Here is a 15922-nt window from a genome sequence, read left to right as displayed (position 1 = left end):
GTAAAATTTACTATATAAAGTGTGATGCCTCGTGTAACTTCAATTTTAGCATTTTATCATCAACTATATTATAGTATTTACTTTATAAGAAAGTATATTCAATAATTTTTTTAAACTTTTTTAAAAATTACAAACATAAAATACACAAAAAATATATATTTTATTAGTTTACATCATTTCAAAATTCAAAAAATATATTTCACTTTCTATTGATTCAACTTAAAAACTTGAATCAACATTGGCCATTTCCTTTATAGAAGTGTGACACAACTTTGTGCTTTTACCCATATATTATTTGCTGTTGTTGTGTTAAGTCATGTTCTAGACCTTAAATTTTTCTGTTAAATACTAGAAAATACATTTTCGTGTTGTCCTACAAGACTACATTCAATTCGGTGTTCCTTTGTGCAAGTCTAGTTGATCAATTTTGTTGTCTTCGATCAATTTAACAAGATTAATTAGGAATCCATTTTGAGATTTGAAATGAATTATTAATATATTTTTGAGGGAATATTAGGATCTGAAATAAATCCTTAATAATTTTGAAGATATTTCAGTTTGAGTCCCGTACTTGTTGTTTGACTCTATTCATCAGTTCGGGTGCCTCTTGGGGGCTCTAGAGGATGGGTATGAGGTTTATGCTCTATTTTTCAGTCAAATTTGGATTAGATTGTATGAAATGGATTAATTTGTATATGTATGTGGTTTATTGATTATCTTATGGTGTTATCTCTATGTCTTCCTGTGTTGGTTTGAGCCCTATGTGTTCCTATGTTGAGATATTTATTATAATGTTATATGGATGCAATGATGTTCAGGTCCCTATTATGAGACTTAATGGAATTATATTATATTGTTAATTTGTTGATGATTCATGTTTCCTTCTTATGCCCTGGTTTGAGTTTAGGTAGGCTTAGTATCATAAGGGAGAGTGGCTTTCCATGGGGGCCGAGATCCTAAGTGATTTCTAGGATAATCCATTGGGAGAGTTGTTTTAATAAGTGATAACCTTAATTAATGACCATAGGAAGGGTTGGTAATGCCCCACTTAGGTCTTGGAGTGCTTGTATAGGCTTAGGATGAGACTGGGAAGGCCTGTAATGGCAAGATCAATTGCCTTCTCTTTACAAAAGGTATGTTGGTTCCACATGAGTCTTGGATGGGGGTTAGGAGTTGGAAGAGATTGCCAAGATAACCTAGGATGGGGGCTGGGGTCTATGGAGACTTACCAAGATAACCCATGTCGAGCTATGTGATGACACTCTTCCCTTGTGAGCACTAGCGTCGTACCCTTGTGTAGTCCTTACTTGTTGTTATCTTGTGGATGTAGATAGTACATTGTTCTATTTTATCCCTTTCTTGTGTGAATGTGGACCACATCTCTATCTCCTAGCACGGGGGTGGTCCTTTGGGTTCCACATGGTCGAGTGGTAGTTGCCTTTGTCCATCAGGTAGTTTGGACCTATTCGTTGCTTAGATTGGCCTTGATTCTTACTCAAGATGCTTCTCTTGGATATGGTTTACTCTAAAGTTCAGAGGTAGTTTCATGCATTCTTTATAAGTTGTTACTATGCTATGTGGATATTCACCATGACTGTAGTATTGGACATGCCTTCAAGGTAGACGGTGTAAACAATGATGTAATCTAAGATCTTGTAGGAATTATGATGGTTAGTTGTAATGATGTTATTGTTTAATCTTGGTAGATTATGTGTTAGTTAGTTATTATTCAAGGCATTACATGAACATTTCGATTTGGGTCCTAAAATGAACCTAGACTTAAGGTTAAATGAATGCATTTAGTCTCTTATCATTATGTAATCAAATGGGAATTAATCTTTTAGGATATGTTAACTTTATCATTAATACTCATCTCATAAAGTATGGTTAATTGGTAATTATGTTGGATATAGTTCCTTTCATGTTTCTATGAGTTGTCTAGTAACAATGTTAACGAACCTTAGATGATGGTCCAACTTTTATTTCTTTCCGCTTGTACATTTAAGTTTATTAAGTTATCTCTTATTGAGCACTGCATTAGGATTCTCATTATGATGTTTAAAAAAAAAATTTCTCTTCTTAGTTGAGTTAGTTAGGTTAGATCCTTTGGGGTTCCTTGGTGGGGTGTTACAATGCTTACCAAGAATGCATCCTTGGTGAGCTCCATCAAAAAATTGAATAGAAGGTAACCTAAAAACCATGTCCTATTGACTAAGCTATTGCAAGTAATAGTAGTTCAATTGACCAAACTGTTGATGCCACAAACAAGTCGCCTCATTATCATGAGTAAGACTACCAAAGGAGAGTCAGAAACAAAATGAGAAAACTGATATAATCTAGAATGATGATATGCTTTTCTCATCGTATTAGTAGACCTATTATGTATTTTACTTATTACCACTGTATCTAGTGTGAAGTCAACTCACTTGCCAAAACTAGTGTGAGTGATTTGATAAATAGATAGGAGATTAGTTGATAAAAATGGAACACAAAGTCAAACGTTCCTCTTCCCACATCAAAAAACCCTTTTCCATGCACTTCAATAGGAGTGTCATCACCCATTAGTATGTTAAGAATAGAACATGACTTTAAAGAGGTGAAATCATTTTATAAAAAATCCAAGTGGTGTGAAGCACTTGAGTCAGCGATCCAAGAATTTGGTTGTGAAGAAATAGAAAATATGGACTCACCTTTTCTTTTCCCCTTACTTTTGTCTATGTTCTTAGAAGATCCTTTTGATGAACTCTGTTTGACTGAATCAAACACCTTTCTATTGATATTTTCTAGAAGATGTGAAAGGTGGTCAATTTGTTTCTTTAAACACTTATGTTCATCATGGCTAGACCTCTTACAGTAAGTACACTTGACCTTCTCCTTCTTAGGTTGTTCACCTTTTGATGAAGAGGTTTGATTATCTACTTTTGAAGTAGTAGATCTTTGATATTTCTTCTTTTATCCTTGGTACTTTTGTTTCTTATCATGCTTACTAGACCATTTCTATTCTTTTGTACCTTGATTTACAACTAAGACATGAGACTTAGAGGGTTTGATGGTACCCATTTGAACCAATTTGTCATGCTCCCTAGTGAGTTCTACTACAAATTCATCTAGAGAAGGTATTTTAACATGGTACCTAGGGTACATTTTGTAGCATCAAATATAGAAACAAACATTGAATAGTGATGACGAGGCAACAGACTGGAAGGATAACCTTGAACCAACCAACCTCTAAGGCTCACCAACTCAACCAAAACCCTACTACCAAAGGGTCCTTACACAACACCAAGTCAAGAAATGGTTCAATAACACTAAACAATGCCTTGGGAGACTCAAGGGCTCCTATATGTCCACTTAAAAATAACTAACACTCTCAAGTCTTGTGTGACTACACACACCCTTGCATACATGAGTGGGCTACTACTAGGCTTTAGGGGTTTGAATGGCCCACTTGACCAATTCAATACAAAAACCCTTGGAGGGGTGTTATCACAACACCTTAACACACATGAAACATGATTTCATGGTTTAGACCCATCAAAACGTCAATTTTGACTCACTTGCCCACAAATAGAACCGATTGCAATTAGGCCTCCATTTGAAGGAATTGGGTGATAAATTTTGACACCCTGAGCATCTAGGAAAACAATTTATATTTTAAGATACCCTTTTGGGAGTTCTCAACAATATTATAGTTTTCAATACCAGACCAACTTGCATATATCCCAACCAATACTACACTAATAGACCTAATAGGGCTATTAGGCCTATTTGACTGAACACCTGTCACATACTTGCTTGGTTCTCCTAAAAGATGACTATCCTTGACCATGAAATGTTGTGTCAACCTCCAAAATACTTCTCTATCACATTCAAACCCCTGTCTAGTGCTCTACCACTCAATTCTCTTGCACAACACTCACCAAACCGGTCTGTCACATAGAGATGTCAGACCTAGGGTTAGTTCTCCATCCTCTTCGTCCTGTTGTGTCCTCTTAATGGCTCTTGGAATTGACATATGATATAGTGGCCTATCATCTCCTATAGTGACAGAGTGTTCAGTTAAGGATTGATAGGCCAAAACCCATTATTACAATCAAACCCTAGGGGTTTGAGGGTTTTAGGCTACCCGGTAGAGATTTGCTTGTAGAATGGGGCAACGATAACTTCAAGGATTCACAAAAAATAAAAAAACAAAGGTGAAAAAATCTAATTTCAAGATATATGTGATGATCATTCTTTCCAATCCACCTTCAGTATGCAATCAACATAAATTAGACAATTTCCTGTGTTTCCAACAGTTTTGATGCTTCAATTTCCTTCTCAAAACAATCAAATCAACACACACTTACATATTTTGGGGTTTGGGGTCCTTAAAGGCGTCACCCAAAATGAACACAACCTCCTCCAACCATTTTTCAAACTGAACTGACTGTTGGAGACATAAAACTACCCTTTACAACGAAAAGTTGCTCATGACAATATTTGTCAAAAATGATAAATTTCAACATTTTGCTAAACCATGACCTTAAACACATTGAAATAGGTCCAAATAGACATGAAAGGACTATTGGAGCCAACTTTTACATTATTACATCAATTTGACCCTTATTGACTCATTTGCTCAATATTGGCCAAATCAGGACCTTCCTAGGACCAACTAGATAACTTGATTACATGAATGGTCAAATGACCTTATTACAATGCTTTTGGTCTCATTAGACCTTATTTGACACAAGAAACCATCTAGAAATCAAAATGTTCATATTTGACCCCATATAGGTAATTGGAATTAGGAGGTTCACTTGGTTCACTTGGTGCTCCTGCACCATACTCCCCCCCTTGAAAAATCCTCATGTCCCATGAGGGAACGTCAAATCCAGCCTTCTGAAAACCTATGAAGCCTTGAAGTTATCGCTGTCCCATTCTACAAGAAAATCTCTACCGGGTAGCCTAAAACCCTTAAACCCCTATGGTTTGATTGTAATAATGGGTTTTGGCCTATCAATCCTTAACTGAACACTCTGCCGTTATAGGAGATGATAGGCCACTGTATCATATGTCAATTACAAGAGCCATTATGAGGACACAATAGGGCAAAGAGGATGGAGAACTAACCCTAGGTTTGACATCTCTATGTGATAGACCGGTTTGGTGAGTGTTGTGCGAGAGAATTGAGTGGTAGAGCACTGGAAAGGGGTTTGAATATGATAGAGGAGTATTTTGGAGGTTGACACAACATTTCATGGTCAAGGATAGTCATCTTTTAGGAGAACCAAGCAAGTATGTGATAGGTGTTCAGTCAAATAGGCCTAATAGCCCTATTAGGTCTGTTAGTGCAGTATTGGTTGGGATATCTACAAGTTGGTCTGGTATTGAAAATTGCAATATTGTTGAGAACTCCCAAAAGGGTATCTGAAAATATAAATTGTTTTCCTAGATGCCCAGGGTGTCAAAATTTATCACCCGATTCCTTCAAATGGAGGCCTAATTGCAACTAATTCTGTTTGTGGGCAAGTGAGTCAAAATTAATGTTCCGGTGGATCTAAACCATGAAATCCTATTTCATTATGTTAAGGTGATGTGAGAACACCTCTCCAAGGGTTGTTGTATTGAATTGGTCAAGTGGGCCATTCAAACCCCTAAAGCCTAGTAGTAGCCCACTCATGTATGCAAGGGTGTGTGTAGTCACACAAGACTTGAGAGTGTTATTTATTTGTAAGTGGACATATAGGAGCCCTTGAGTCTCCCCAAGGCATTCTTTAGTGTCAGTGAACCATTACTTGACTTGGTGTTGTGTAATGACCATTTGGTAGTAGGGTTTTGGTTGAGTTTGTGAGCCTTAGAGGTTGGTTCGTTCAAGGTTATCCTTCCAGTCTATTGCCTCCTTATCAAATAGTTAGGACCAAGTTTAGAAAGAATACTCAAGATTAGTTTCTTATCATCCTTTTTGAATTCAGACTGTTCCAACTACAATATAACAGATTTGAGTTTCATGAAAAAGTCTTGTATAGTGTCAAAATTGGTTGGACTCAACCCTATGAGTTCATTCTCTAATTGATGACTTCTTAACTCATCTTTATTTCCAAAGAGGTTTTCCAAAGTGACCCACACTCTATTTGGTGTAGTGGTAGATTCAATGGGAAAAAGAAGGTCAGGGGAGACTGACATACACAAAGTACCAAAGACTTCATCACATTTGTTAAACCATTTTATCTTTTTTGGAGCACCCTAAGGTTTAGTTTCAAGTCCCATTGTAATATTATGATATATATGTATTTTCAGATATATTATCATCTTAGATTTCCATTCCAAATAATTAAACGATGTTAAAAGAGGAATTGTAGGTGCATCCATGATAGGAAGAAAGGAGATTGCAAAGAATTAGGATAAGTGAAAGAAATAAGACACACAAGACACCCCCCTTTTCACTAGTCTCAAAAATCACTTCCCCCTAAATAACACAAGGTTGACACTTTATAATTAGGACATTTACAAGGCCTTTAATCAAATTACAATGCTTTCTAGGGCTCCAACAACCAAAATTAGAAAGTTTTGATATAAATAACTATGATGCAAAATAAAATAAAAATAGCCTTATGGATGTGTAATACCATTCAATACCTTTTCAATGCCTATTCATTTTTTAAAAACGAAGTTTCAAGGTGAAAGATATGGCCTATTGAAGAGAAAAAGATTCACTTGATTCAACCTACAATATTTGATGGAAAATGATAGAAAATTTTAATGAAAACCATGTGGATGGAAAGTGCTCATTTCTAAATTTAAGCAATATCATTGAAATTTATTTCTTTCACTTAAATTTGTTATTTAGAAACATGTTTTCTTTTAGATAGAAATTAACTCATCATACTAAATTTAAGCAATATCATATTTTTAAGTGCTTGAAATTACTATATAAACACCAATCATAAAACTTAGCATACCATTATCCAAATAAACTAATATTAAATTGAAACAACATACTATAGCTGATAATACCTTGTATTACTTGTCCATATTTAGTACTAGTAATAAAGGGATATCCATTTGAAAGTCAACATAGGTCTAGGTACAAATTTAGATAAGGTAGTTCATTCATAACCATTAGGAGTTGCTCAAGCCATACATCATAATAGATAAATTTGACATCCTCACTAAATATGAAGTTAGCAGTCCAAAACCTAGAGGGAAATAACTTATCTTTGTTTGAAATAATCACCTCAGACATCCCATGGAGTCTGATTATTTTATTTATGAATATTTTAGCCAATATTAGGAAATCATCTTTCATTTTTCTTAGTATGAAATGTCTACCTTGGTTAAATTATTGACCATTACCATAATACTATCAAGTTGGTTTCAAGTTTTGGGTAAACTTGTAGCAAAATCGATGGAGATTATTGACCATTTATGCCAAGGCAAATTGTAAGGATAGAGAGTTCCTATAGGATGATAAAGTTATTCCTTCACTCATTAAAATTATAGTCATGATGATAAAATTAGTTACTTACTTCTTCATTCTTGGCCAAGAGCAAGGAATTTTTAAATTTGCATAAATTTTAGCTACCCCAATATGTACTTGACATGTAACACTATAGCCTTCAATAAGTATTATCAATCTTAAATCTCCTTTAGGAACATACATTTGGTGTAGATAAAAAAGTATTCCATCATCTCCCACATGATCCTCTACTAGGCTAGTCCCTTTTTGCAATTATAGTCTTATTTGTTGGCATAAAGGATTTGTTTCTCACATTTGTTGATAATTTTTTGGCATGTTGAACTTTAGCTAGGTGATTATAGTTAATCTAGCCGTTCGAATTAAGGCATAAATAATTTGATTTTTATTTCATTTAACATATGAACTATCTATCTAATAATTACTTAGAACTTCCAATCACCTTCTCCATCTCATATTTAAATGAATCCGTGTGAAAAAATATTGAAGTCTCTTATGTTCAATATTCAATTTAAATGGTTTCCTCACCAAATACATTTTCTCTCTCTTTAAATCATGAAAAATTGCTACTAGATCCTAGTCATGGATATGGTGGTTGATTTCACATTCCTTTCAATTTCCTAATTTCATAAGTGATTACACACTTTTTGGAAACTTGACTTATGTTGTCATTGATGTCAACCTGTCTGGTGTTGTCATTGACGCCATTGTGTGTAGAGGATGACCCAGTCCAAAAGTGACTATTCAAATGTTGTTGTATGGTCTAGCGGTGATGTTGAGTAAGTGTGAGGTGTTTCTAGAAGACTGGTATAGTGGAAGGTTCAATATGTAGGAAAGAGTATTTAATTTACAAGTGGAAGAATTCATTGTATTACTTTGGTTTGTGAAGTTTATGGCTTAATATTTTGGATATAAGGTTTATGATATATGTATATTGCATTATTAGGTTTTTAGGTCCTCTGTTGCTCAGATGTAGAGTTGAATGTTGTTATTTTTGATAGTGAGATTGTTTGTCAAAATTGGTTTGGAGATTGATTGACTATTCTTTGATATATGGATTCAAGTTTTGTAGCTTGAAGGGCATGTTCATTTGGTTTGTGGAGTGTTCTAGTTTAGTTTTTTGGTGTTAATTTGATTGGCAAGTGAAGTTATGTTGTTTTGTGTTATGCATTATTAGTTATTTTGTCTTTTGGCTACCTCAGTTGATTTATATTATTTGGATAATACTCTTTTGGTCCGAATATGCATTGAAGATTGAGTTTGGATGTTGTTATGGGTCTCACCTTGACATGTAGATCTGCATTGTGTATTTTGCATTGAAGGATGTTTTTGGATTGATTGGTTAATGTACTTTATTATTTATCTAGACATTTGGTTTGATATTGACTTTGGAGGATGTGTTAGCATGTGTGATTCATTGGAGTCATTGTAGAAGGTATGTTTTGATGTGTTTGGGTTAACTGTATCTCCTAGAGTAGACCACATTATGTGTTATTGGTTCGGGTTGCCTAATTTATGTACTATTGTATATTCTATTTGTGGCCAAGCTGCCAACCTAGTTGAGGCTTTAAATGAATGATCTTTGTATATATAGATGTGTGGTTGTATGAGTTGAAGTATGGAATGTATGTGAATTCATGTAAAGTGGATCTGAATGATACACAAGTAGATTGGGTGTAACAAAAAATGTAAAAATTAGTTTGTGAAGAGCTTTGATAATGATATCTTCAATATGATAGTGTTTTGAGACAATGGTTAATACTAGATGTGTTTGCCATGATATTGGTTGCTTGACATAGTGATTCAAGGATAATTCCATGATCAAGAGATCTTGTTTATTTCAATTCACCTATTCCCTATACCTACCAGAAGATATTATGTTCATTTTGGCTGCTAGTACAGTTAAGTGTATCTTGCCTTGAGATGACAAGTCTCAGTAATGCAAATCTCTTGTATCTTTCCCTAAGGTTGTGTGCCTTAGTCTTGCAATTCCAATTAGGTGTTTTGAGAAACTTGGCCTTGAGCCTAAAACATTGTAATAAGTTATTCATATTGTGACTATGATTCTCATTGTGTTTTTTCGTAGTTTAAGGTTTTCTACGTAAATTTGGTGTTCATGTGTTTATTGTGCTTTGTGATTTCACATTTCATAATTGTAGTGATAAGATAATTATGGTTTGAATTTTACAAGATCAAAAGTAGAGTATTTTGAGGTTCAAATTGAATTTGGTGAAACAAAAGTCACTTTTGTTTGTGTCCTCCAAACTCTGATTTTGGTGAAACAGAAGTCACTTTTGAATTTCTAAAGCCTTTTGGACACTCTGGAAATGCTAATAAAAGCTTCCAATATTACCAAAATGCTGCAATCATCCAAATCTCCAAGAACACACACACACACACACACACATATATATCAACTGAATTAACTAGAAGCTTATTTTCCTTTAAATTGTTCAGATGGTGGAAGAGACGTAGCAGCCATTACTATGTAGTCACTTGCAGTTGAAGCAGTCGTGAGAGGGTATATAAGGCATAAGAACTAGCCAAAAACGTAGCAACTTGTTCCTCGCAACCTTCCATAGGCCCTGAAGACAATGTCTGAAGCAAACCTTGTGGCCCCAAATCAACAAACAAACCTAGGGCAAGGGAAGCATTATGAGGAAGGAGATGTAAGTTCAAATTTGAAAGCAAGAGCGGATGAGCAAGAGAAGCCATCTTCAAATGGAAAATCAGTGTTGTTATATATCATTATTATATGTTAAGATAGTAATTTTTTATTTTTTTTTCCACACTTTAGTAGTCAGTTGGGTCAAAGATGTTGATCCCTAGAGCAAAGTTATTGATGAATCCACTAGCTCTCTACTAATAATTATTGTAATGCCTAAAAATAGGTAAGAGGTATAATTGATAAGCACTTCTCATTACAATTTGATTTCAAAATACAAAAGTAGAGTTAAATGACATTGAAATTGTTCTCAAAGTAAACTACAAAACCATTTCTGTCACTTATGCCATCACAAGAACATTAGTATCCAGTTAGTCAAAAACAACAGATAAAAGTACAACTAAATCACAACTGAAACATAAGATAATTAATTTATATCATTTTTAATTACTCAACAAACATCAAATGTGACAATTAATGATCAAAGTATTAAATCTTTAACATTAATTATTGAATCCATACAAACAACAAGTACAAATATAGTTTTAAATCTTAGGTTCTTGTTTAATCCAAATTACATCAGAACATCACCAAATTACATGGGAACATCAGACAGTTAATACAAAAGGAAATATAGAATTTGCAGGGATGTGACAGGTGATTGTTTGTCCAAGTGAAATTTTGATTATATGTTTGAAGAACTCCAGGATATGGCTGACGCTGTAGAACACACAATCACTGCAGCCAGAGTGGAGAATGAAGTAATGGATGTGGGCATTCTCCCCTTGTCTTTCCTCACCACCATACCCTCATATATGGGACAGCTATTTAGTACTATGAAGCTCAACACGATTACCTGCACAAACATACTCGCAATGGCCGGATATCCTTCTCTCATCGCTCGCACAATTCCAACTATTAAGGCTATGAAATTTATCAGTGCTATGACAGAGAAAGGAATAAACAATGTCGAGGCTACCCCAAACTCAAAAATCTCTTGCTCGTATCGTTTGGTTACTTCGCTGTCAAATACTTTGCTTGTTACTTCAAAATCCAATGTGGTTATTCCAAACAATTTGTAGAAGACTTGAATGAGCGCAAAAAGATAAGAGGACACGCCTTTTATCATCCACATCCTCTGTTCGTTCCACCAATCTTTAAAAGTGCCTCCTCCCACACATATATATTCTAGAGCACCGTATGCGTATGCAGATACTGATAAAAATACAAAGAGGAGAACCCATGGATCTGAAATCTGCATAAGATAATAGAAAGTTGTTTTCTTGTACATAGTGATTACTTAATCTGCAAAAACTCAAAAAAATTAGATGTGGGGTGAAAATACCTCAGGAAATACTGATAGGCCGGAGAGCATTGATAAGGCCGGTACTGACCCATAACATATTAAAGGTAATGAATACATAGCCCATAGAAAGAAAAAGCTGCAAGACATGTTCTGAGCTATTTTTGTATGGCGAATCCCATAAGTCAAGGGACAAAACTTGCTTGCAAAAATCTCCAGTAGACCCGTTGCCCATCTTTTATTTTGGATCAGAGTATCGTTTAGATTAACAGGAGCACACCCCAGAAAAGCATCTCTTTTGGGGTAGCATAAAACAGATTTCCATCCTCTGCAGTGTATAGAAAACCCCGTCAAAACATCTTCCACTACGCAGTCGTAGAGCATGCCAACCTGCGAAAGGTCAGAAATTATTGTAACAATTTGATCCAGTGCAAAAAATTATGAAGATTTGAACTTGTATTTACCTTTTTGCCCCATTGGGTGTTCTGCTCATAGTCGCACTTGGCAAGTTCTTTTGCTTTGTCCAATCTCTTGGATGGAACTGCTTTCTCCATGCTTAAAATTGAGGAATTAATAAGCTCTTTGATTAAATTTGAAGAGCTCTGTTGTCGCTCACTTCCACATAAGACATCCCTGCGGTGAACGCATCCGGTGCCCACATATAATGGACCTTCAATTCCATCCATTCCTTTAAAAAATACCTGCATATCAAGATTTATACATAAATATGGGTCGAATTGATTACATCTGTTGTGAAGCAGTGGCACCAGTTGAAGTTCCAGACACTCACATTGTAATACCTGCTCAGACGACTGGCATACAGATCGTTTTTGGTAATGCCATGAAACCTTTGGGGAAACTGGACATAGGCAAACTGGTGTCCAGTTTGAGAGTCCATGAAAAAGCACATAGCTTCTCTAAGGGCTTCACAGTTGTTGACATACATGTCACAGTCCAGAGTAAGAATGAAGGGAGCATTGCTCATTAGAGCAGAGACTCTAATCTGCAGACAAAAGATAAACAAAATAACCATTAATATTCTTCATTTTTCAATCTAGATTGCTTGAGAGCAAGAATATGATATGGAAGCAGAGATATCATTATTACCAGAACATTGAGAGCCCCAGCCTTAAAATTATGAGGGTGCCCAGGTCGCTTCTCTCGGGAAACATATACAAGACTGGGCAAGTCATTGCCCTCTATGTCAATGTCTTTGCCCCTTTCTAGCAAAACCTGCACTTGGGATTAATCAGAATTAAACAGTAGCTTCTTCTAAAGAGAAAATCCTTAATGATTGGCTTGAAACATCAGACAACTATTTACTATTTTTGTGTATGATGTGATAAGAATATACATCATGACAAATTTTTTATCACTAGTAATAAAAACTGACGGATATTCAAACAGAGTTAGCTTAAACAGTCCTTGAATTTTAATTTGAACATTAATCTAAACAAAACTACCAAACATTCAAAACTGAACTACACCATCAAAGCAGTTAAACTATTTACTCGAGCATCCTTATGTGAGGTGATTAGACATATCACTGGCAACTTGAAGGTGGATATTTAAGTAGCACGTAATGCTTTATTTACATAACTATTTTCTGTTTGTTGATAAAAGTTTAAGTAGAAGATATTGTTGGTATATTAATATGAATATTCAATTGTATAGTTTTTCAGTCAAATTTATTGATCTAGATAACTCATAGTTAAGTGGACCATTCATTCTCATAAGCATGTGGACCACTACTTGTCAGATATATGTTTGACTCAAAAACTATATAGTTGACTACTAATATAGATAAATTATGATTAAATTGACTACTAATATAGATAAATTATGATTAAGTGAACCACTCATTTTCTTGAAAAATAGATTCCTGTGAACCACTAACATAAAATACAAATCTAACTTAAAAAAACACTTATAAAACAAAATAAACACTTATAAGCTAAAATAAAAGATGAAACACAAATTATATTGTTTTGGAACTATATGAATTTTGTCACCTGAACAATGCTGGGATGGTCTCGAGAAGTCATTCCCGGATTCCATTCTTTGAAGCCTTCATGCTCTTTGCATTTCTGTGCTGGAACAGTGCCCCTCTCCACAATGCTATTTATACAATATTTCATTTCCTCGTACATTTTCTAAGCAAAACAAAGATTATTTATAAACCATGTTAAAAGGCGTCTAAGTGAGATTAGCAAGCATCTCCAATTCTTAGAGAGAAATGTTACACTTAGAATAGGAAACATATCTAATTTATAGAGAGAAACTAAACCTAAAATAATTTAGGGTTTTTAAGTATTATCTAAAATAGTTTATGTGGTAACAGACAGGTTTACATAACTTTGTCAAGTTATCTTCTATAGATTGTTTATTATATATAATGGGTTATAATGGGAAAATCTTAAAACATCTTTTTTCATAATATTCTTCTCAGATCTTTCAAGTTCTTTTCTATCTATTTCTCATCACCAGCAATGCTAAGCAAGTTCAGAAGTTATCTACCACACAGTGTTTTGCTTACCAACTTGTTCTCTCAAATTTCATGGACTGTAAGAACTTCATATTATCAAAACAAACATATTAGTATTAGCAATGATGAGGGTTTCAATTGGTTCATATCATTCCAAAGAGTATGGATGTAAGCAACACACACCTTGACAGATTCCCATTCTGTAACAAAGGACAAGTTGTCACTTTCATTGTCATAACATTCGGAAAAGTATGCTTCTGGGCATCTCTGCTGAATGGAGTACTTGTGGCAAAAAGGAACCCAACTCTTTGCAAAACGTGAAGCTTCCAACAGAGCATAAAAGGTAAGTGGGGATCCTCCATCATCAGATACATAACATGTCAGTCTTTCTACTGGATAATTAAAAGCCAGAGTAGACAATACAGTGTTTGAAACGTCCAGTGGAGGTTCTTTAAGAGGGTCAGCCGTGCATATAAATACATCAATGGGAGGTAGCTCCCTCTCAAACCTGTTCATCAACAAACATAATCCAATTTACTCTAAATAAACATTTTCTTAACCTTATAAGAAGGCCAACTCATCTTTATATATATATATATATATTTATAGTGTTTACCTTTTAGAAAGTCTCTCTAGGTATGTAACTCTATCCACAAGCCACCATCTGCAGCTCGACTCTATTACCCACATGAAGGCGAAGCCTAGCTCTGCACAAAATATCAAAATCCATGGTACATATCCTTCACTTGGCATATACTGGATGCGATAATATACAAGCCCTAGAATTGCACCAAAGTATACACATGCATAAATTCTGTTTATCTTTGCAACTGGCTTTTCTACTGTGGTGTACAGAGGGGAGTCTGTGGACTCCATCTTCTTCTTCACACAACTCAATAATCGAATCAGTAGAAAACAAATTATAACATCGTGTAGCAACCTGTCTGTAGTGATTGTAGTGGGTGGTTCGTAAAGAGTGCCACGTATACTGATAATAGGATGCGAGGATGAAATCTCAAGAATTAAAAAGTACCTTCGATTTAGACTACCTCCTTATCATTGCCTTTTGTGGTTAGGATGCGAGGATAAAATCTCAAGAACCAAAAAGTTCCTTCCCATGAGATTTAAACTACCTCCTTATCATTGCATTTTGGGGTTAACAGGTCAGATTTTTGTTGAAACATTTATTTGGTGTAGAAGACTACTTAAGATTGAATAGTAGTTCAGGAATGTTTGAATAGTAGTTTTGAGTGTAGCATCTACGAAGCAGTTAAAATGATTAGATTTGAAGCTGGGACCTACACGACAGCTTGCAAAGCTCATTAATCATTTTATTAGTTCATGGAATATCATCAGCTTCTCTTAATTGGTAACAAAATGAATCAACAATAAGAGAGCAGAATTAAATTAGATTGAGTAGAATTTTTAATCTACATTTTTTAAAATATGAAAATTATTTTATCAATAATTTAATTGGATAATAGTTATTTATATTATTATTATGTAAGTTACTAAATTGATAATACAATATAGGACCTTTTTATTATTTATTTTGACTATAAAGTAGGTAATAATGAACTCAATTATTTTTTAATCATTTTTTTCTATTTATTAAAATAATTTCATTTATATAGTTGATATTAAATAAACTAATGATAGCAAAGATTTAAACTAAGTTTAATAGGTTTTGTAATTTATATTATTTTTAATCAAATTTGTTATAAACTATTTTTTTTTGCTTTTTATGATTCTATTGAATAGTTGACAAAAAGAACATATTTGTTGACTTCTACAACGTTACTTCTATTGTCAATAAAGTACAATTTATCCAATTAACTTGAAATACCAAGTGGAGGAAGCAGCGGTAGGGTTTTGCGGGCGGGGAGAATGTTGAGAGTTTTGACAACCCAGATCTAGATGCTTTTGGGGGGGAGGGGGTTGTTTGTTGGCCTCTCCTACTGCTTGTCTCCGGTGGGTTGGGTTGTTTCTCGGCCTGTTGGTCTCCGAGTG

General features: G+C 34.5%; 1 protein-coding gene across 1 annotated transcript; it reads right to left on the bottom strand.

The window, feature by feature from the left end:
- Window positions 1-10602: 10602 nt before the first annotated feature.
- Window positions 10603-14986, bottom strand: LOC131046700 (cellulose synthase-like protein E6). Its single transcript, XM_057980481.2, has 8 exons — window positions 14529-14986; window positions 14096-14420; window positions 13440-13580; window positions 12535-12660; window positions 12218-12430; window positions 11892-12128; window positions 11470-11817; window positions 10603-11379 (listed from the first exon to the last, which is right to left on the bottom strand). Exons 1-8 carry the CDS (start codon window positions 14786-14788, stop codon window positions 10810-10812), a joined length of 2220 nt encoding a protein of 739 aa, XP_057836464.1. The 5' UTR covers window positions 14789-14986; the 3' UTR covers window positions 10603-10809.
- Window positions 14987-15922: the final 936 nt, after the last annotated feature.

This window comes from Cryptomeria japonica, unplaced genomic scaffold, assembly GCF_030272615.1.
Source record: "Cryptomeria japonica unplaced genomic scaffold, Sugi_1.0 HiC_scaffold_244, whole genome shotgun sequence".
Classification (NCBI taxonomy): domain Eukaryota; kingdom Viridiplantae; phylum Streptophyta; class Pinopsida; order Cupressales; family Cupressaceae; genus Cryptomeria; species Cryptomeria japonica.
The sequence above is the reverse complement of the archived record's forward strand: the minus strand, read 5'-3'. Positions and strand labels throughout refer to the sequence as shown.

Coding starts and splice junctions, on each gene's coding strand:
- LOC131046700 (XM_057980481.2), bottom strand. CDS start 14,788: ATGGAGTCCACAGACTCCCCTCTGTACACCACAGTAGAAAAGCCAGTT. Junction 12,661..13,439: donor ACCATCCCAGCATTGTTCAG/GTGACAAAATTC, acceptor TCCCAAGTGCAG/GTTTTGCTAGAAAGGGGCAA. Junction 12,129..12,217: donor GTCTGAGCAGGTATTACAAT/GTGAGTGTCTGG, acceptor CTTGATATGCAG/GTATTTTTTAAAGGAATGGA.